We start from the raw sequence: 23833 nt of genomic DNA, 5'->3' as shown, positions 1-23833 counted from the left end.
AGACGGATACAATAGGGTCTTTTAAGAGACTGTTAGATAGGTACATGGAGCTTAGAAAAATAGAGGGCTATGCACTAGGGAAATTCTAGGCATTTTCAGGAGTAAGTTACATGGTTGACACAACATTGTAGGCCGACAGGCCTGTAATGTGCCGTAGATTTCTATGTTCTATGTTCTAATAACTCAGATCCCTCTCTCTCAGCCAGTGCTTAGGCTTGGCATCTGTTCACCCAATCCCTGATCCATCTGTTTCTGCACCAGACACCACAAACCAAACCTGGAATGGAGCAAAGAACCACAATGTACCAAGCAATGTAAATAGAGGGAAAAGAAATGATAGCTACCAAGGTTAAACAGTATCTATAATTTAATGATGCAATATAAATGTTTTTAATGAAGTGTTTCAGCACTTCCCCTCATCTACTTCCATGAAATGAGCACATCTAGTGACTGCTGGAAATTAATGCCATACATTGAAGTAAATGTTCTTTGTTTTGCAACATCCTTTGCTCAAAATTACCAATATTTTTGGAAGTGTGGCCCACAATGTGGACAAGTGCTTTATGATGGTATTGAGTTTGCCGACGGTGAAGTTCTAAACTTAAGCAAAGACCCTAAGCCCTTTTGGATATAAATAGAAATGAGTACCCTCACTAAAGGGAGATTATACTGTAACTACCCAATCTTCAAAGACAAGTTCACTTCCTTGTTTATTTTCCATGGTGAGTTTAGCTGCCAATACCCACTAATTGAGTTGTGAGCCCCAAGGAGAAGATACTTCCAGCAAACAAAATAGTTTAAAACAGTTCATTATTTTTAATGATACACATTTAAATCCAAACAGCTTTCTTAAAACACATTTAAAACTGAGGATTTTCTATCTTTAAAAAACATAACCGAATTACAAACCATTTCTAAAACACAAAGGATTTCCTAAACACAAGTACACTAAACCAAGAAGACATACCAATAAGCAGATGAACCAGTCATCTGTTGCTGAAATCAATGCTAGAAGAATGGACTCTAGTTCACCCTGTGTTTATTCCATGTCTTTTGATGTTCCTTACCCAATTACTAATAAACCTTAACTGCTGTCTACATTTATATCATTTTTTTGCCAATTGGGTAACTTCAGACATATGTGATATTCTTTCAGATACCCTTTTTACACAAATGAAATGATCCAAAAGATTTGTGGAGAGACATTTCCCCGATATCCATAATTAATGCTGTGAAGCTCATTCTTTGAGTACATAAACCTTCCTACTTATTAATATGCTAAGTGATATCTCCATCTGGTCAGCAAGTTTCCTTGGACTTGAAACTTGAAGCCTCTTGAGCAACAATAAGCCAGGCGCACTGACTGAACACCATGCTTTCTAGAGACGATACACCTGTTTACAAAACTGCCCTTCTAAGTTCAACTGGATTACTGCTTTCCATTTACATTTAGAACTGAAGACTGGCTCCCATTTATGACCAGAAGCTAATTAGTTGGAAGTTTAATTTACAAATATTGATATTTACAAGTGGCAGCTGCTGTGTTTAAAAAAGCCAAGCTTGGCAAAAAGAAGAGATCTACTGGCACAGGAAGTGAATATCCATCACAATGTAACTTTTCCTTAATATACATACAGGTCCACAATCCCTTATCCGAAATCCTTGGGGCCAGTTGTATTTTGGAATTCAGAATTTTTCGGATTTCAGACCCCCACCCTCGATACCAAAAATCACGTATGCTCAAGTCCCTTATTTAACCTGTCTCAATGCGGTGAACTTTAGGACCCAGCGTCGCACCAAACCTACGCACATCCTCCCGTATACTTTATATCATTTCTAGATTACTTGTAATACCTAATACAATGTAAGTGCTATGTAACAATTGTTATACTGTATTGTTTAGGGAATAACGACAAGAAGAAATTTTATTTCCAACAAAAACATTCAATAAAACATAAAAATATACAGCTTCAAATGAACCGAATCAAACACATGGTAAATGACTTATTGGAATAAATGTAGAACATCACTGTCACTATAAAACTTCAGTAACTTGTCTTTCTGTTTATTTAAATCATATACAGTGGTAGTTCCGACACTACTTTCTTCAGTAAGACATCGCACAGACACACCACGATCAAGCTTCTGCAATAACTCTACTTCCTGCGTTACTGATAGAGAAGATTCCTTCTCTTTTTCTCATTGTTACCCATAGGGGTATCTGCAGCTCTTTTTGACATTTTCACAGTGAAATAAAACACAAAGTCAACAGTGAACACAAAATATCAGCGATCAGCAAATGCATGTGTAACCAGTACGAGCGCTGAGCCACAACTGATGTCTGGCGGTCGCTGCTAGTGCTGCCACGTCACACCTGAGTGACGTCAGCTGTTGGCAGAAAAAACTTCGGTTTTCAGAGCTTTTTGGATTTCAGAATTTTGGATAAAGGAATGTGCGCCTGTACTAAATTTTCCCCATTGCCTTTTCCTCTATATCTTCTCAAACATAACCAAGCAAAAAAATTGCTGGGACTCCAACTCTGGGACTAACTAAATTCCAGTGTTATATCCTGGGAAAGTGCATACATATGTATGTTGTAGATTTTGCTCTGACACTAGCGTCAATGACTGCGCAAAAATAGGAAGTTCAGGTTCAAGCTATAGGGAGAAATTCACCATATGAAGATATTAAAGTCAATTCCACGGACAGATTTCACAGAATTGTTCCAAATTATTTTAAGTAATGCAGAATTAAATAATAAATAACTTTGTGTTGACAATAGTTATTTCAGTTACTGACAATAAAAATGAGTTTTTTTCTTCCAGAAATGCATTATACATTATTTAAATTGGCTCACTAACAAAGCAAAACACATTTATTAAACACAAGAAGGCCAGCATTTTTAAGTCCCAAGATCACGATGCTCCAAAGTAATTTTATAATTACAGTGAAACTCCAATAATCTTTTGTCCAACTATTTGGAAATGCTGATGGTTTGGCATCAGGCTCATTTGCTGCTCTTCCTTTCAACTCACCAGGACACTGATTCTCTCACACAGTGGGTTCACCAGAAAACTTATTGTAGTACTGTTTAACATCTAGAAAAAAGGGAATTAAAACGTGTTTGCCTCTTAAAAGGAGTAATACCCAATGATCTATAAAACCAGCTAGTTGCAAGACTTTGATGACTCGCAACCAAAGTCAAGAGCCTGTCAGAGTTTTACTGTATAACCTGCTATATTACTCTGCACAGAATTGTCTGAGAGGAGAAAAAAATTGTGTACTTAAGATTACAATCCTCAATCCAACCATTTCCCATACTCAATAGAATACACCTTTATTTTGCACTATAAACCTTAAGTGTAATGTCCAGACATTTAATGTGCATTCTGCAGTTCTGGATTTCCCAGGAAAGAGAAATCTGGAAGTGGGCCTTAGAAAATGAGTCCTGATCCAAGAGGAATGACAGTGTCATGTTAGGATAGCTACACTGAGGATTGAAAGCTATTGGTACAGCAGGGATGGATGCAAAAGAGATGACATTGCTAATTTTGATTAAAGACTCATTACTGAAAAATGGAGGAGGATATTCTAGAGAACCATAAGAAATTTGGAACCATGGTAGTGTAGTGGTTAGTGTGATGTTACAACAGCTCAGGATGTCAGAGTATGGCATTCAATTCCGGTGTGCTCTGTAAGCAAATCTGTACATTTGCCCCATGTGCACGCGAAGTTTCCACCTACAGTCCCAAGATGTACTGGTTAGTAAATTAATTGATTAGTAGGTTAAATTGTTCCATGATTAGGTTAGGGTTAAAACATGGGTTGCTGGGCAGTGCTGCTTGAAGGGCCAAAGGGCCTATTCTGTGCTGTATCTCTAAACAAATAAACGAGATCATCCAGCCCATCAAAACTGCTCCGCAATTCCATCATGGCTGATTTATTATCCCCCTCAATTCCATTGCTCTGCCTTCTCCGCACAACCCTTGACGCCATTATTAATCCAAAACCTATCAACCTCTTCTTTAAATATACCCAGTGGTCTGTGGTAATTAATTTAACAGATTCACCACCTTGGCTAAACAAATTCCTCCTTATATCTGTTCTAAAGGGAGGTCATTGTATTCTGAAGCTGTGCCTCTGGTCCTAGATCTTTCTACTATAAATACATCCTCTTCACACCCACTCTATCTAGGCTTTTCATTGGTGGGTTTCAATGAGATCTCCCCTCATTCTTCTAAGCTCCAGTGAGTACAGGCCTAGAGCTACCAAATGTTCCCTATGAATGCCTGATAAATAGTGACCTTGAAAGTCTATTAAAAAATGGTAACTTAGGAGGTGTAACTGAGTGAACATGGCAGACCAAAGTAGCACGTAAAACCACATATGGGTTTACTCTGAATTTAGGATTGAAATCACCCTTGTAAGTGTCAACCTCTATTATATTTTATTGTATTGTTTTTAATATTTAAGTTTGGGCTTATATTCGCTTTGACAGTTTATAGTAGTTTCTTAAAAATTTCTGCTTCTAGACACAGACTGGCTATGACAGAATCAATTGTCTGTCAGGGATCACAACCTTTCAGTGAGAAGTGAACAAGGCAGCATGGACTTTACCAAACTATTTAAAACCTTTTGCTAATGTGTGGAATACAGCACCGGGAAGAATATGGTCATTTTCCTTGGTTAAAAAAAATGAAAGGGTCGACGATTTTCTAAATGGAGAGAAAATACAAAAAACTGAGGCACGAAAAGAATTGGGAGCCCCTAAAGGTTAATTTGCAGGTTGAGTCTGTGGTGAGGAAGGCAAATGTGATGCTAGAATTCATTTCAAGAGCACTAGAATATACAAGCAAGGATGTAATGTTGAGACTTTATAAAGCAGTGGTGAGGCCTCACAGAGTATTGAGAACAGTTTTGGGACGCTTATTTTAGAAAGGATATGCAAAAACTGGAGAGGGTTAACAAAAATGATTCTAAGATTGAATGGCTTATCACATGAAGAGCGTTTGATGGCTCTGGGCCTGTATTAACTGGAATTCCAAGAACGAGGGGTTACCTCATTGAAACCTATGAAATGGAGAAAGGCCTCGATAGAGTGGGTGTGGAGAGGATGTATCCTATGGTGGGAATATCCAAGACCAGAGGACATAGCCTCAGAATAGAGGAGCATCCTTTTAAAATGGTGATAAGAAGGAATTTTTTTTAGCTAGAGAGTGGCGAATCTGTGGAATTACTTGCCACAGGCAGCTATGGAGACCAAGTCTTTATGTACGGTATACTTAAGGCAGAGGTTGATAAGATTCTTGATTGGTCAGGGCATGGAGGGATACGGGAAGAAAGCAGGAGATTGGGGCAGAGAGGAAAATTGGATTAGCCAGGATGAAATGGTGGAGCAGACTCGATGGGCCAAATGGCCTACTTCTGTTCCTATATCTTATTATCTAATATTTGTGAAGTGTACAGCTTGACAAAATATTGCTATTATTATCTTTTGTTAAGCCCAAGATAGATTGAACAGTTCTGGTGAAAGGCATCAATTTGAGAACTTAAATCTGTTGTTCTTTCCACTGATGCTGCCTGACTTGTTGAATAGTTCCAGAATTTTCTGTTTTTATTTTTTGTTATGATTTAACACCATTGAATTGACGTGAGCTCATATCTCTAAAACAAAGACACAAAATTGGCAATTTAATACCATCTTATTACTATCTGTTGATTTCATTTTAAGCATGTTCTTAAACATGTTTGCATTTCAAAGTAAACAGACAATGAGAAATGATCAAGTTTCTCCAATTTTGAGTACCAGGTTTTTTATGTATTCAGTTTCATCTGATCCTCAAAGACTTAACATTGAATTCTCATACACTTCATCACTTTAAAAGAGTGAATTAAATTCCTCTCTTTGCCAAACAGCACACGAACAATTACTATGGTTTTCATACTCTCTACATCCACTCCATCTAGGTCTTTCAAGATTTGATAGGTTTCAATGAGATCACCCCTCATTCTTCTAAACTCCAGAGCCATCAATCACTCTTCATACAATTAACTCTTTAATTCCTGGGAACTTCCTCTGAACCCTCTCCAATGCCAGCACATTCTTTCTGAGGTAAGGGCCCAAAACCGCTCATGATATTCCAAGTGCAGTCCAACCAGTGTCTTATAAAGCCTCAGCATTACTTCCTTGCTTTTATATTCTAGTCTTCTTGAAATGAATGCTAACCTTGCATTTGCCTTCCTTAACACCTACTCAACCTGCAAGTTAACCCTTACGGAATCCTGCACTGGGACTCTCAATCCTACACCTCTGATTTTTGAATTTGCTCCCCATTTAGAAAATAGTCTATGCCTTCATTCTTTCCACCAAAGTGCATGACCACACACTTCCCTGCTGTTTTCCATTTGCCACTTCTTTGTCCATTCTCCCAATTTGTCCAAGTCCTTCTGCAGACTCCCTGCTTCCTAAACACTACATGTCCTTCCACCCAGTTTCGTATCAAAGATTCAAAGGTTCATTTATTATCGAAGTATGTATGCAAGGTACAACTTTGAGATTCTTCTTCTCCAGATAGCCACGAAACCGAGAAGAACGGCAACATGATTATAACCCCCAAAACTGCTCCCCTGCACGAAATGCAACAAGAACAACAGCCCTCAAATACCCCTCTCCCAGCACAAAAAACAATCAAAAATGCAATAACAAGAACACCAAACCCCAAACTTGGCTGCAAACCCTTCAATTCCATCATCCAAATCATTAACATACAACATGAAAAGAAGTGGTCCCAATACCCTGCAGAACACCCCTAGTCTCCTGCACTCAACCAGAAAAGGCCCTCTTTATTCCTAGTCTTTGCTTCCTGTCAATCAGCAAATCTTCTATCCATGTCAGTATCCCTCCTGTAATACCATTGGCTCTTATCTTGTTTAGCAGCCTGATGTTCAGCACTTTGTCAAAGGCTTTCTGAAAATCCAAGTAAACAACATCCACTGATTCTTCTTTGCCTATCCTGCTTTTTATTTCCTCGAAGAATTCCAACAAGCACTTCAAATGAGACCATGATGGGAATCCAAAGAGGGCAATCAATTTGCCAGAGGTCTGCCTTGGCCTCCTAATAATCAGGAGGCAGAGGAGGGACGTACAGATAGATCATAGTGAGATGCATGAATAATAGCATTGCAGTAGAAGGGGATTTGGAGATTTCAAATTCCATTATATTAACTGGAATTGTTTGCGTGTATAAACCATAGAAAGTGGAGGATGGAATTTTGAAATGTGTTCAAGAGAACATAAGCCCCTAGCTACTGTATGTATCCCTACTAAAGAAGGAATAACAGTATAAGTAATCTTTGGGAAGATAGCGCAAGTATTTAAAATGTCAGTGGAAAACATTTTGTTGATAGTGACTATAGCTGTGTCAGCTTTAGGGTAATTCTGGATTGGGATAAAGATGGCTGTGTTGTGAAAAAGACATTTTTCACATCATAATACAAGACTTGGCAAAAGTAGACTCGGGAGCAAATATTTACAGTTTAGTCTATATTTGGTGAGTGGGAAAATGGAAGTAATGAGAGTTCTGAGCAATGTGTTCTCACAAGAATGAAACATTGAACGGCAAATCCAATGATGAGAAGGCATAAGGGGCTGGATTAATAAGAAACCATAAGTTAAGTATACAGAACTGGAATCAGGGGAAGCTCTTCAGAAGAATGCGAAGTGAAGTAGTAGTATAAAGGAGGGAAAAGAAGGGAGATAAAATAGCATTTGCATTCAAAATTCAGGAAAAATCCCCAGGGATTTTAGGGCCAGTTAGGTGCAAACATGGCAACCCCTGCATGGAGCAAAGGGTAGTCTGTAAACTCAGTCGGGTGGAGGACCTACAACTCAATTCAATTCACAAAGGAGAAGGACAATAAAGCTGAAGAATTCAGGAAGGAGGCTGGTGAAATTCTGGAATATAATATGATTAAAAAGTTATTGGATCTTTTAGTGGGCTTAAAGTTGGATAATTCAGGAAGGTTTGATGACTCCCAGGCTGACTTAGGAAGCAAGGGAGAAGAATGCTGAGACCTGAGAATTTTTCACATTTTTACTGGCTACAGATGTGGTACCAGCCGACTGGATGGCAGCAAATATTTACTAAATGGCTGATCTCCGTGCCCTTCTTTATTCTACAAAGGAAGCAGTGACAAGCCAATCAAATACAAGTTAGTGAGTCTGATATCAGTGGTAGGGAAGTTATTGAAAAAAAAATTTCAGGGATGGAATAAATCTCAATTTGGAAAGGCAGGGGTTAACCAAACATAACCGACATAGTTTTGTTATTGGAAAATCTTGCCAGAACAATGTGCTTTAAGTTTTTGGTAAGGCAGTATGGCTGGAAGCTTTGCACAAGAATTGGTGTTGGATGACAGTCTGACTATAGAATCAGAATCAGGTTTATTACCACAGACAAATGCTGTGAAATTTTGTAGTTTTGCAGCAGTATTACAGCGCAAAACCAAAAAATTTTACTACGAGGGGCGATTGATAAGTTCATGACGTAAGGTAGAAGGAGTCAATTTTAGAAAACCTAGCACATTTATTTTTCCTACATTTACACACACAGTCCAGCAGTCGTGGAGCATACAGATCCCCTCTTTATAGAAGGCGGCGTCTTGGACCGCCAGAAAGTGGTCTACAGCAGGGGTGATTGACTTGTGGCCTAAAGTAGAAGGAGATGAGGAGAAACTTCAAACTTTCTGCATTTTCACTCAAACAGTTGAACTGCACGTGCATGTAACGAGAGCTATATAACTCATCTCCTTCTACCTTAGGCCACGAACTTATCATTCACCCCTGCTGTGGACCACCTGGAGGTCCAAGACACTCTCATTACATGCACGTGCAGTTCAACTCTCTGAATGATAATGCAGAAAGTTTGAAGTTTCTCCTCATCTCCTTCTACCTTAGGCCATGAACTTATTAATCACCCCTGCTGCGGACCACTTCTACAAAGAAGGGATCCGTATGCTCCACGACTGCTGGACTAAGTGTGTATATGAAGGAGGGGGCTGTGTTGAAAAATAAATGTGCTACTTTCTAAAATTGATTCCTTCTACCTTAAACCACGAACTAATCAATCACCTCTCCTATAAGTTAATAAACAGTGCCTGTGATGGAACTGGCCCAGTCCACAGCACCCTGCAGCCTCTTGTGATCCTGTGAAACATAGGCTCCATAACAGGCCATGACACAACTAGTCAGAATGCTCTGCACCATACATCGGTAGAAATTTATAAGAGTCTATTGTGGCAAACCAAATCTGCTCAAAATCTGAATGATAACAGATGAAATTTAATCATGACATGCAATGTTCTTGCAAGAACTATTCATGTAGGTAGTAAGAACATTTACTATTCAAAATAAAATGCATAGATTTAAGGCAAAGAGCGAGAAATTTAGAGGAAATCTGAGGAAAAACTTTATCATCAGAGGGTGACTGGAATGTGGAATACATTGCCTAAGTAGATGGCTGACACAGGTACACTCATAATTTTAGATAAGTACTTGAATCACCAGGACTTAAAGGCTATAAACTGAGTAGCAGGGAAGTTACTGGGAAGTGGGAAGTATATGTACTTGATAGCTGGCAAGCACATGGTGGTCCGAAGGGCCCATTTCTGGGCTGCATAACTCTATGGCTTTATACAATACTACGGCTCATCTCGGTGGACCACAGGAAAAGGCTGGTATGGAGAAAACTGAAGTACAATCTAAATAAATAAATGATAATGTATTCAGCAACAAGGACAGCATTGCTTCTATCTTATTTGCTTGTGACTAGGATAGAAATTTCACAATTGTTATTGTCTGGATTTTGCAGAAATTATGATAACTTGTCTCCCTTTACTGTTCACCAGTATTGCACTCTGAATTTGAGTTCATCTCAATAATGCAGCATAACTTCACAAGCTACAATCTGAATGTGACTTTAAGCTATTTATATAACTCACCAGAAATCTCGCATTTGGTTATACAAGGTCCAACGAAGTTTTCAAAGAATTAGACCACAGTTACTAAACTATCTAGCTTTTAAAAATGTATGCATGTCTTTCAATATACAGTGGACAGCATTCTGACTGGCTGCATCACAGGCCGGTATGGAATCTCTGTTGCACAGTATCCAAAGCAGCTGCAGAAATTTGTAAACTCAGCCAGTTCCATCAAGGGCACAATTCCTCCTACCATCGAGGACATCTTCAAGAAGCAATGCCTCAAGGCGACCTCATTAAAGACTCTCACCATCTGGAGATGCCCTATTCATTTTACTATCATCAGGAGGAGAAATAGGAGCTTGAATACCCACACTCCACTTTTGAAGAATAGCTTCTTCCCCTCTGCCATATAATTTCTAAGCCCATGAACATTACCTCATCATTCATCTTTTGCACATTTTATCTATTTCGTAACTTAGTGATTTTAATGCCTTGCACTGTATTGCTGCCTCAAAACAAAAATGTCAGTACACGTCAGTGGTAATTTCTGATTCTGAGATTGCACGTCTCAACACAAATCATTTTGAGCTCCAAGAGACAGAAAAATACGTAAAGATAATGTTGAAATAGATAAAACAAGGCACAATATGCCATGTTCTTCACTAAGGTTCACCACTGGTATCAAGACATTTAATAAAGCTCTGGGAAAACTCACTGAAGACCACTTACATATTCCAAAATGCTCATTCTACTCAAACCATATAAGTATATAAGAAAATGTTATATTGACTCAATTCTTCCACAGCTAGCACAACTCTAGGAGGGTAGTTTGTGGTGCAGAAATGCACAACATTGACTCCTTTCTATGCAAGCTAAGCATTCTTTGTCGCATTGCCTACTGTATTTCTTCTGAGTACTACGCATGTGTAGATTCAGCATGTCATCTAAAACTTTGACAAACATCTATAGATGTACAGTAAAGTGTATCCTGACTGATGCATCACAGTCTGGGAAGGAAACACCAATGCCCAAGAACAGAAAAGTCTACAGGAAGTGGTAGATACAGCCCAGTCCATCAAAGCCAAAACCATTCAGCACATTTACAAAGAGCGTTGCCATTAAAAAGCACCATCCATCATCAGTGGTGGCACCATCCAGGCCATGCACTCTTCTCATTGCTACAATTGGGAAGGAGGTACAGCAGCCAAGGGTCCCACTCTACGGTTGGGTGTGTCTGGTATGTTCTCAAAGGCACACACTCATCCACATGGGTCCTGATGAACAGTGATGTATTTATTCAGATTTGAAAATGAGTCCCTGAATACTGTCCAGACCACCAACTCAAAGCAGTGCTGTGAGCGTCCTCCATCTCCCTGTCCATACTTTCTTGGTCCTCAGCACTGGTACTGCACCCTTTAGTCTCTGCCTATACTCAGGGAGTAGAAGTACAGCTAGGTGATCGTACTTTGCAAAGTGCAGGTGTAGGATGGCCCAGGAATCATTCTTTTTGGTGGTCTAACAGTGGTCAAGTGTGCTGGCTCCTCTGACTCCACAGATGATATGTTGGTGGTACTTGTTTGGAGACTTCTTCAAGCTGGCCTGGTTGAAATCCCCCACAATAATACAGAAAGCAGCAGGGTGCACTCTTTCATAATTGCTGATCACCATGCCCATCTCCTCCAGTGCCCATCTGACACTGGCCCACCGCTATCAGGATGACTGCAGAAAACTCCCTTGCCTACATTTGACTGCTAGATGCAATACCCAAAGAGGTATTCAACTTTTTAGAAGGAACATTTTCCTACAAAGGGTTAAATCCCAACCTATTCATTTGCATAACCAAACTTCTTTTATGATGGCTGCCTCCTCTCCCCCTTGAGAGTGCTCAGCAAACTGCATCTATGAAAATGTTTGATGTTAAATTAATGCTACCTGTTGACAGTTTTGCTTACAAAATCTTTGTCATTTGCCAATTATAGGAAGGTATTTTCAGCTAGCTGCATAAAAATGTGAGAATCTTGTTACAGAAAAGTTTAAATAAAAAAACATTTTTCAAACAATATGACACTGGGCTCTAAAAAGTGGCACCTCCTTGTAATATTGCTATTTAAATACCATAAAATTATATAACATAATTAACATATAACAGTAGCCCATTATTAATACAAAATTAAACACGACTCCACAGAAATTTTGTACATCATTTTAGCTGTGGACTACTCAATCTTGCTGTAAGCAACACCATTATTATGCACTAGAAGTTATATTTTAAAAACAGAAATTAAAATAATAGTTTTGATCAAAATATATGCTGCCAAATGTCATTTTAGATACATTACCATATTAATAAAAAGATTTTGCTGATAAGTCACAAAAATTTCAGTGAAATATGCAGCTGAATATTTCAAAATCACATTTATAGACTGCACTAACCATCTTCCCATCAATAAAAACAGTAGGGATTTTGATTTAGAAGCCATATCCAGTTCTTGTGGTTGGAAAGATTTTGAAGATACTAAATCACAAGCTAAATGACCAGAACTTGATCAATTAAGCTTTTTTTTAAACCAGATGCTCAGTAGCAACAATCCTTTACAGTTTTCCTGTAGAGAATGCTTGACATAGAAAATAGTTTTAAAAAGTCTGCCTCACATGATATTTTACATGGAAAGTCATGACAAAGAACTATTTTAGAGTGAAGCAGAATGACTGTTACAATATTGAAAATTAATGTAAAATATCTACATTTCAATCCATGTTTTAAAGTCATGCATTTTCACTTACTTTACATAATATTTCTATTGAGAAAGCTTTTTTCCAGCAAATCTTAAGAAACTGAGTGGTGATAAACAGAATTATGTAGAGATCCAAAAGCAAAATGAGTTACTATGAGGTCATCAATCACAATGTAAATGTGTAGCCAGACTTACTGTTTACTGCAATCTGTTTTTATGTTTAAAATGAAGTATCTTCAAATCAGATAATTTTCAAGATACTTGAAAATACCATGTTAACTTCTTATTTTCTTGCCTTTTTTCTTGTGAATTAGAAAACTCATTCAGAAGATATATCCAGTGTTTGGGATTATAAAAAGGAATAGATCTTTTAAGGGTTTTAGGATCTCTTTAAAATATTAAGTGACTTATGAAATTCCAAAATCCTACCTTGATTGGTGCTGTGGAGAAATAAACCCTTCTGTGTAACTTTGGCTCTTCTTCTTCAGAAAGTCCAGATATTTCCTCATAGTCATCATCAAGGATATAGTCAACCTCTTCATCATCACACTTGCTTTTGCTTTCTTCTTGGAAAGACCCCTCAGTATCTTTATCATCCACAAATGCAGCATTCTCAATCCCACAAATCTCTGATCCCAAGAACACCTTTCCACTAATTCTGTCTTCCTCTTCAGTATTCTCTGTATCCTCATCTTCCTCTTCTCCAACACTATCATTTGATTTACTTGTTATGTCATCAAATGTCAGCTCTTCATCTTCCTTGCTTTTAGAAACTTCACATTTCTGCCCCATCTCTTGGCTAACACTCTGAAGTTGCCTCATCTCCCTCTCAACAAAAACATTATCCAATTCAATTTCACTCTCTGAAGATTCATTCTGAACTTCCACCAACTCAGCTCGAACTATTCCCATCTTGCTTGGCCGTAGATTTGAAACATGGTTGTCCAATTCATTGTTGAGTGAAGTACTGGCTGCAACAGTACTTTTATGAAATGTATATGCCTCAGAGATATTGCAAGAATCTTCACCAGACCCGTCTGCATTTTGCGCTTTGAAACTGGTCTTACAATCGTCAATTATTGCCCCTTTCGGATCTGGGCTTTTCTTGGTGGATATACTCACTGAAATCGAAGACGACCATTTCACATCATCTCCTGCGGGGGGCGCGCCTTTACTAGTAAATGAAGTGCTGGGTGACTTTTGTTGCCCTCCAGTAATCCGATATTCAGTTGCACCGCAGTTTGTTTTGTTGTCTTTGTTTGCTTCATCGCTGTCGCTATCCGCGAGAAAGCTTTCCAATCGTCGCGAAATTGGCCCGGCGTTTAGTGACGAACGAGGCTGATTATGTTTTATATCGCCAGCGGCTTTCAGATTCTCTCTCGAACTGCTGCTGGACAGAGCTGGGGTATTTAAATCACTCTTAACTTTCCTGACTCCGCTTTCTGAAGACGATGAGCTGCTCCGTTTACCTTCTGAAGAATAATTACCCGTTGAACCTCTGTGCTCGCTTTTTTGAGAGGTTTTATCAAACACTTTTTCCCCAATTTGACGCTCGAAAAGTTTTCTCGTTTCGGTGAATTTTTCAGCCATACTCGTTTTATCCAAATCTCCATCTTCACTGTGCTTTCTGTCAGAATTAGGTATTTTATGACATGACTTATGGACGCTACTACAGACAGCTCCACTTGGTGGTTTTGGCGGAGAAAGTGGACGCAAATCAGCCTTGACGGTTTCATTCATTTCAGTCGCGTCATCTGCTGTGTTACCCATTTGTAACAACATATTTTTTATTTTGTGCACACGATTACCGAAATGTCTTCCCCGCAAATCGTCTCTATGTTCAGTTTCTCGATTTGATCTTTGGACACCCATTTTAGAATTATTGTCCTGATGGCTTCCATCAAAAGTACACCTCAGAGCCTGAAAGTCCGCCTTATACGCATTCCTGTGGGGCGATGCGCTCCTGAACGTCCTTTCTCCTTTACCTTCAGCTTTCATCATATTAGATCAGTTCGACCATTAAGAGACGAAGGCAACTGTTAGCCAAGTCTGGGTGGCCGCCCCGGGAGGTGACCGACGGCTCCTTCGCCACAGGACAAAATGTGAAAGGCCACTTCTGGGCTGAACCCTCGGCGGTTACTTGGGCGGGTCGAAACTCTCCATCTGCAGAAAGGAAAATGAGCCGAGAAGAGTCACAATGATCGAGCGGCAACTTTTAGGGCGTTGTTAAAAGTGTGTTGGCGCGGGCAGAGTCGGCGCGACACGGCGGCCTGGACACACTCGCACTCCCAGACTAAGCGGCGGCCGTTGGCCCGGCCCGGCCTGGCCCGGCTCTCCCGCGCCAACCGCATGGGTGCGCTCGGCCGCAGCCGGGATACCACCCGCTCCGGGGAGTCCGCCCCCGGGCTCCGACTTCGCTCAAAACTCCCGTCAGGAAACCGTCTCCTCCGTCTTTCTCCCGCCCACTTTCACAGAGAGAGAGAGAGAGAGAAAAGGGGAGGGGGAAGGGAAGGTGAGGAGTAAGTTCGCCCTCCCCGACCCCCGGAGCACGACCCCCAAGCCTTCGGTACCGGTAGGGAGTCGGTCTGTACTTTCCGTGCCGTCCCCTTCCTTGCCGCTTCCTAACCGCGGGCCCTCGCTATGAGCGCGTCCTCCTCCCAACTTGCGGGGCGGGAGCGCGCACTCCCGCGGCCGTGTCCGTGTCCGTGAGCCCAGCCCTGCGCTCGCCACTCGCTCGGCTTTCGCTGCTGCACTTTGCTCGGGCGACAAAGGTATTGAACGACGTACAACACACACTCACACACGAACCTGCCCAGGCAGACGTGGCCAGACCGGTTCGACGCGCTCATGTCTTCTTGGATAATTTGTCGATATCTCGGTAGGACTTGACCCGAGGGACAGAATGAATGAAAGAGCTTTCAGATCAACACTTAAAAAGATCTTTCCGCTACTTCTCTTAGGACAGTTTCGATTCTAATACTTTTTAACCCAGTTAGGCGAAACTAACTGTGGCAAATCAATAAATTTGGCACGATGCTTTTAAAAGAGAGTAGTGAGGAATTCTTTTTTAAATTTTGTTTGTAAAGTGCCCCCTCATTTTTTTCTCTCATCGAATTTGTGTAATATGTAGGAACCAGAGACGCAAGTTTGCTGCCAATGTGGCAAAGGAGCAATGAACTCTTCTGGGTGGGTATCCGACAGTTTGAGTAGAAACTGCGGTGACAAAAACTAGTATGATGAAAACGATGCCTTGAGAGATTTAATAACAACGTCATTAAAACAAAAATAGAGAAAAATTCAGTGTATTTGGTTTTACCAATCTTATTTTTAAATGTAATTAAATAGGCAGTGATGACGAGTCACAGCACCATCATTTTGAAAAAAATGTTAGCTTTCTGGTCATGCTAAATTAACATGCTGACGAACCACGGTACCTATTTTGGCTTTAGCATGTTAACTGGTATAAAGTCTCAGTCTTGTAACAGGATTATTCTTGATAACGTGAAATTTAATCAGCGCAGCTTGTGTATATATTTTAAAATTTCCTTGAGGGATGAGTGAGCAATTTGTTTTTTGTGCCACCTCCCCTAGGTATTAATGACCTAATTATAAAGGGCAGGTTATTTTTAAAGGCAGAACATGCTGGACGCTTTTACGATGTCAAATAGCTTCTGTGTCGAGAGCATGGTAGGATGAACCGTTCTTCAAAATGAAGATAGTCGTCCCTGATCTAAATAATCAAGTTATGCCTTCAGTGTAACCCAAATCAACAAGAAATGCAAAATAATTTTGAAATTGCAAGTAATATTTGCAATTCTATTGCTAATTTATTTTGAATAAGAGAACAAACATAGGTCGTTCAGCCTCAAGCCTGCACTATCATTTATTAGTGATCTTGACTGATCTACCTCATACCATTATTTTGCTCTGTTCCCAAATCTGTTGATTCATTTACGTTTGTAATACCTAGAAATTTATCCTTTTTGTTTTGAATGTAATCAGTGAATTTGGGACATATGGTTATAAAGGTTTGCTAGCCGTTGAGTGAAAAAAAATCCTACTTACCTCAGTCACAATGACCTGACCCTTATTTTATAATGGCACCTACCTAGTTTTAGTCTCCTTATCCAAGGGAGCATTTCTTCTGCCTCTGCCTTGTTGAATCCTGCAAGAATTTTCTGTTTCAATTTGGTTATCTGTCATGCTTCTAAACACTGGAAAACTGAGTACAAGCCTCCTGAATTGTGTGACAGACCCCTCCGAATATCAAGACAGATCATTGCACCTCCTCTTTAGTAATTATGTTTCTTTCGGAAGGACACCAAAATTGTACACAACACACTAGAGATGGTCTCACGAAGGCTCTGCAAATGCAGTAAGACATGCGTACTCTTGTGTGCATTCTCCTTGCAATAACGGTTATCTGTTAATAATCAATATTCCTAATTGCCAGTTCTATCTCATGCAGCTTCCCTTGTACATCAATATTTCCCAAACTCTTTCCATTTAAAAATTACTCAACATTTCTGTTTTTTTTTACGATGAAGTGGAGACTTTGCAGTTTTCCAAATTGTCTTCCAGCTGCCATGCTGATGTCACACAATTCGCTTGTTCATCTCCCCATGAAGACTTTGTACTCTTATCACTATTCAGATTTCCATATTTCTGAGCTTACCAAACATATGAAATTGCTAGAATTGATCCCAGCCACAAACACTAAAAATTTGAAAAAAAAAGCTGCAGCTGTTGGGTATTTGCAATAAATGCAGAAAAAGCTAGAAATGTTAAACATGTTGGGCAGCATCTGTGGAAAGAGAAACATGGTTGAACATCCTTCATCAGAATGAAGCTACAACCATTGTCCCCCTTTCATTAAGTCTATTAGATACATCTCCAAAGGAATACAATAGATTAACCAAGTCTGGTTTTACTTTCATAAACCCATGATGACTCTGCTCAATCATATTATTATTTTGCAAGTATCTTGATGGACATCTTTTGTAGTAGATTCCCAACATTTTCCCAAGAACCAATGCCAGGCTAACAGAGTGGCAGTCCCCTCTGCTATCCAATCTACAGAGTCACTGGGACATCAGCAAAGATTAAAACCATCACAATTGTCTGTGTGCTGTTTGGCGGAGAGGAATGTAATTCAGCCTATTGGAAAGATTCAATGTATGTTTATTATCAGAGTATGTATACAGAATACAACTCTGAGATTTGTCCTCCCACAGGCAGCCAGAAACAAAAAAAGCATAAAACTCCAAACAAATGAAAAAAGAACAAATTGTGCATATGGTAAAAGCAGGCAAACAACACATAGAATATCAAACGTCAGACGAGGAGTAATGCACCTTAAAGCTGTTTGCCAATTGCCATAAAACTTCAGAAGAAGAAGAAGAAGAAGAGCCCAGGAGTATTCAGTTCAGTGCGGCTAGCTCACTGCAAACTGCAGAGCCAGTCAAACCACTAAAATAAAGTGTATGGGAGTTCAATGTTGGGCATTCGAGGGTCAGATGAAACTGAATACACAGAAAACCTGGTACTCAAATTTGGAGAAACATGATAATTTCTCATTGTCCTTTTATATCCTGGAACATACCAACTTTCCAGTGGAGGAGATGCCAGTCTTGAAATGTATAAAGGTGGATAAACTTTGGATGTTATAGGAAGCAAATGGGAATTGATTTATATTTAGAGATTTACAGCATAGCAACAGTTCCTTTCAGCCCAATGAGCCTGCCACCCAGTTACACCCATCTGACCAATTAACCTACTGATATCGTTAACCTCAGTCTTTGAAATGCAGGAGAAAACCAGAAGGCCTGGAGGTAACCCACATGGTCACAGAGAAAGTACAAACTCTACTGGCAATGGTGGGAGTTGAACCCAGGTCTGACGCTGTGATAACATTATGCTAACTGCTACCTTACTGTGCCACTGAGGCTTAAGATGTCTTGAGGATATCCAATATATGGACAGGAAAGGAATGGAGGGTTATGGGCTGAGTGCAGGTCGGTGGGACGAGGTGAGAGTAAGTATTCGGCACAGACTAGAAGGGCCGAGATGGCCTGTTTCTGTGCTGTAATTGTTATATGGTTATATTGAAATGCAAATGTGTTAAGAACATGCTTAAAATGAAATCAACAGATAGTAATAAGATAGTAATAAATTGCCACTCTTGTATCTCTGTTTTAGATCATAACAAAATCAAAATGTTGTTAAATCATAACAAAAATTAAAAACTGAAAATTCTGGAACTACTCTGCAAGTCAGGCAGCATCTGTGGAGAGTAGAACAAATTTAATAGTTCAAGTTGATATGCCTTTCACCAGAACTGTTCAGTCGATCTTGGGCTTAACAGAAGATTTTATAATGGCAATATTTTGTCAAGCTGTGCACTTCACAAATATTAGCAAACAATTTATAACAGTTTGGTAATACTGAATATTCAAACTTATACAGTTCAGAGTGGATCACTTCTCACTGAAAGAGTATGATCCCTGACAGACAATTGATTCTATCATAGCCAGTATATGTTTAGAGGCAGACATAAAAACAATACTGTCGAGGTGAATATAAGCACAAACTTAGATGTAGAAACAATAAGATTAAATATATTGGTGGTTGACAGTTACAGCAAAAGCAGGCAAACAACACATAGAATACAGAGTAAATCCACATGTAGTTTTACATGCTATGTTCACCTCCTAAGTCACTATACTTTAATTTATTCCGAGGTCTTGTTTTCACTTGCTAGGCCACCACTCATGAGATTTTAGAAGTGTGAGGTGGTGACCTCATTGAAACCTACCAAGTATTGAAAGGCTTAGATAGAGTAGATGTGGAGAGGATGTTTCCAAATTGGAATAGTCTAGGATCAGAGTGTACAGCCTCAGAAAATAAGGAGGAGGTAAGGACGATAAAGAGGTAAGGAAGAACTTCTTTAGTCAGAGTGCGGTGAATCTGTGGAATCCATTGCCGCAGATGGCTGTGGAGGCCAAGTCACTGAGAATATTTAAAGTGGAGGTTGATAGGCACTTGATTATTAAGAACACCAAAGATTATGGGGAGTAGTCAGGAGAAGGGGGTTGAGAGGGAAAATAAATCAGTCATGATGGAATAGCAGAGCAAGCTCAATAGGCAGAATGGCCTAATTCTGTTCCTATGTCTTATAGTCTTAAAATTGCCCATGAGAAACTAGTGGTGAGCTGCCTTCTTGAACATGTGCAGTTCTTCTGGTGAAAGTAACTCCAAAGTGCTTTAAGAACGGGTGTTCCAGTATTTAGATTCAATAATAACAAAGCATTGGCAATATCTTTTTAAGCCAGAATTGTGTGTGGAGTGGAGAGGAAGCTGTAAGTGACTGTGTTCTCAGGCACCTGCCGTCTCTGTGTAATTCTGTAGATGCCATACCCTGCAGCCAGGATGTTGTCAAACACTTTAGTGAACATCCTCATTTTGGCCTTTATGGTGGAAAGAAGATCATGGATAAAAGCAGCTGAAGGTGCTTAGACTTAGGCTACGGCCCTGAGAAACTCTAGCAGTGACTGGTGCTGGGGTGATTGATCTCTGATAGCTATTTCCATCTTTTGTCGCGCAATGTATGATTCCAAGTGTTTTCCCTTTGATGTCCGTTCTCCACTTTTACCAGGGTGCCTTGATGTGAATAGCAATCACTCTCGCCTCACCTCTGGATTTCAGCTGTTTGGTCTATATTTGAACCAAGGGTATGATGACTTCATGTCGTGGTGAAACTCAAGCTGGGAGTCAGTGAGTAGGTTATTGGTGAGTAAGTGCCATTGACAGAGAGTTATAGAGTTGTACAGCACAGAGGAACAGGCCTTTTGCTCCAACTTGACCATGCTGATGGTGAAGACGATCCTAATCCTTTAGGCTAAATCCTTCTAATTCATTCCTGTGCAAGCATATGTTCAAATGCCTTTTAAATGTTGTAATTGTATCTGCCTGTAAATTTCCTGTGGCAGCTCATTCCCCATAACCATCATCCTCTGGGTGAAAAATGTACCCTCCGATTTCCTTCCCCTCTCACCTTGAATCTTTGCTCCCTAATTTTGAACTCACCCACTCTAGCAAAAAGGCTCTTGACTGTTCATCCTATGTATGCTTCTCATAAATTCACAATAAAATCAGTCTCCTGTTTGCTGTAAGAATAAACACAGCCTATCAAATGTCTCCTTATTAGTGAAGTCCTGCATTCTGGGCAACATCCTGATGAATCTCTTCTGCACTTTTTCTAGTGCTATCACATCCTATCTGTAGTCTAGGAACCAGATGACAGTTCCTATCACCTTGATTGAGATTAGACTGGGAGATTAGCTTGATTGATTAAGACACACCTGGACAATTTTCCGTATGAATATTAGATGTCAACTGTGCCAGGACAGCTCGACATGAGGCGAACCTAGTTCTGGAACACGTGTCCGGTACCATAGCTAAAATATTGTCTGCTCCAGAGCCTTTGCTCCATACAGTGTTTCCAGTCATTACTTGATAACTGCAGGCCCTTCGGTCCACAATGTTGTGCTGACCATGTAACCTACTCCAGAAATTGCCTAGAATTACCTTACCACATAGCCCTCTGTTTTTCTAATCTCCATGTACCTATCTATGAGTCTCTTAAAAGACCCTATTGTATCCGCCTCTACCATTGTCACTGGCAGTGCATTCCACACACCCACCACTCTCTGTGTAAAAAACCGACAAGCCCTCTGTACCTACTTCCTTGCACCTTAAAACTGTGCCCCCTCATGTTAGCTATTTCAGCCCTGGAAAAAGCCTCTGACTATTCACATGATCAATGCCCCTCATCATCTTATACACCTCTGTCAGGTCACCTCTCATGCTCCATCATTCAAAGCAGAAAAGGCCAAGTTCATTCAGGCTATTCTTATAAGGCACACTCTCCAATTCAGGCAACATCCTTGTAAATCTCCTCTGCACTCTTTCCAGGTGACTAAAACTGAACACAGTACTCCAAGTGGGGTCTGACCAAGGTCTTATTTAGCTGTAATAATACCCCACGGCTCTCGAACTCAATCCCACGGTTGATGAAGGCCAACACACCGTACGCCCTCTTAACAACACTCAACCTGCGCATCAACTTTGAGTGTCCTATGGACATGGACATGGACCCCAAGATCTCTCTGATCCAATACACTGCCAAGACTCTTACCATTAATATTATATTCTATCTTCATATTTGATCTACCAAAATGAACCACTTCACACTTATCTGTGTTGAACTCCATCTACTACTTCTTAGCCCAGTTCTGCATCCTATTGCTGTCCCGTTGTAACCTCTGACAACCCTCCAGATTACCCACAATACCCCCAACCTTTGTGTCATCAGCAACTCATTAACCCACCCTTCTACTTCTTCATCCAGGTCATTTATTAAAATCACAATGAGGAGGGATCCCAGAACAGCACTGGTCACCAACCTCCATGCAGAATACGAACCATCTACAGCCGTCTTTGCCTTCCATGGGCAAGCCAATTCTGGATCCACAAAACAAAATCTTCTTGGATCCCATGCCTCCTTACTTTCTGAATGAGCCTTGCTTGGGGAACCTTATCAAGTGCCTTACTGAAATCCATATACACTACATCCACTGCTCTACCTTCATCAATGTGTTTTGTTACATCCTCGAAGAATTCAATCAGGCCTGTAAGGTATAACCTGCCTTTGACAAAGCCATGCTGACTATCCCTAATCAGATTATTTGAGGTGAGGGAGACCATAAGAAGAGGCTGAAATGGATTAACTGTTGCACAGCGCGCTGAGTTTGGTTGTAAATGCTTCAACGTGTTCCTTAGCATTTACATGTTGGACCCACCATTGTCGAAGATGGGCATGTCTTTGGAGCCCATTCCTCCCATTAGTTGTTTTATTGTCACCCTCCAGTAAGGAACTGGAAATGGTAGAAATGCCGAGCTTAGATCTGACCTGCTGGATGTGAGATCGTTTAGCCATCCCAATTGCATGTTTTCGTAACTTCACAAGGAAGGCACATCACTTTTAGAGTTCTAGCAAAGGGTTCTGGACAGAAAATATTTCATCTTCAACCAATGCTGCCTGACTTGCTAAGTGCTTCCAACATTTTTTATTCCTTTTTGTAGCTATGCTTAGTGCAGCTCCTGGCACATCCTTTAGCACTCCTCTTTAAAGCAGGCTGGATTCTCTGGTTTCATAATAATGGTAGAGTGGTGAGATGCTGGACCACAGAATTGTACATTTTTGGTGCAACTGATGGTCGACAGCTCCTCTTAAATGTCCAGAGAACCAGCCAAACACTGAACATTCGCAAGTCAAAGATGATTTACCAATTTGCCCCTGCTGTACAACACTGTACTGTGACAATAAAGGTTCATGGCATGACTGTAGAAAAGAGGACCAATTCTATATTTAAGGAGGCATATCCTGGCAAAAATAAATATTGTTGATGAAATTCTCCATTGCTTTCAATGCATTAGTACAGCCAACAAGGAAAAGAATGTTTGAAGAAGGAGACTTTGTGTCTGGCATTCAATTTGTAGTCTAACAGGTTGCAGTGTTCCCTGTCTTCCTCCTGAGACTTGGATTACCTACAGCAGAACTTATAGCTATGAAACTGTCAACTAAACAAATTCTTAAATTCTGATAAATTGTAAAGGATAAAAATTGCTTTTATGTAAGGTTTACCATACCTTTTATAGTTTTTGAGCACATTATTTTAATAAAATGGCACTGCATAGCAAGATCAAGGAATAGCAATGCTATGAATAAGAAGTAATCTATTTTGAGTTGTCCTAGAAATGAATCTAAGGGGTTCTCATTGGATTAGTGGAAACTGGAAATGGTGAAACAGAATGCAAAAATACTTCAACTTACTTATCTCAAATGAAGGAAGGAACATCCACCAATGAACCACATTGATGTGTGAACTTATATATTGTAAGCCTGGACTTTTTGATTTTGCCAGTTGTACATAGCTAATGAAAATGGGTGAAGAATGGAAATCAAGCAATCGAGATTTGTGAAGAAAGAGAAGCAAAAGGTTAAAAGGGCAAATAATTATCAATGATAAAATATTAGTAATGCATCATACACCACA

The 23833-nt window shown here is 40.0% G+C and overlaps 1 protein-coding gene and 1 long non-coding RNA gene across 2 annotated transcripts in view; one reads left to right on the top strand and one right to left on the bottom strand.

Annotated features, from left to right (window-relative positions):
• Positions 1 to 15419, bottom strand: part of LOC140199569 (neurabin-1-like) — a 73159-nt gene extending 57740 nt beyond the window's left edge. Inside the window, exons 1-2 of the mRNA XM_072261857.1 lie at positions 15287 to 15419; positions 13146 to 14879 (exon numbers count right to left, since the gene is read on the bottom strand). Coding sequence (XP_072117958.1) covers positions 13146 to 14717 — 1572 coding nt within the window. The 5' untranslated portion in view covers positions 14718 to 14879; positions 15287 to 15419. The remainder of the gene's footprint in view (positions 1 to 13145; positions 14880 to 15286) is intronic.
• The window catches only part of LOC140199574 (uncharacterized), a 28095-nt gene continuing 19028 nt past the window's right edge, over positions 14767 to 23833 (top strand). Inside the window, exon 1 of the long non-coding RNA XR_011886448.1 lies at positions 14767 to 15487. This is a non-coding gene — a long non-coding RNA (uncharacterized lncRNA). The remainder of the gene's footprint in view (positions 15488 to 23833) is intronic.

This window comes from Mobula birostris, chromosome 6 (assembly GCF_030028105.1).
Source record: "Mobula birostris isolate sMobBir1 chromosome 6, sMobBir1.hap1, whole genome shotgun sequence".
Classification (NCBI taxonomy): Eukaryota; Metazoa; Chordata; class Chondrichthyes; order Myliobatiformes; family Myliobatidae; genus Mobula; species Mobula birostris.
The sequence above is the reverse complement of the archived record's forward strand: the minus strand, read 5'-3'. Positions and strand labels throughout refer to the sequence as shown.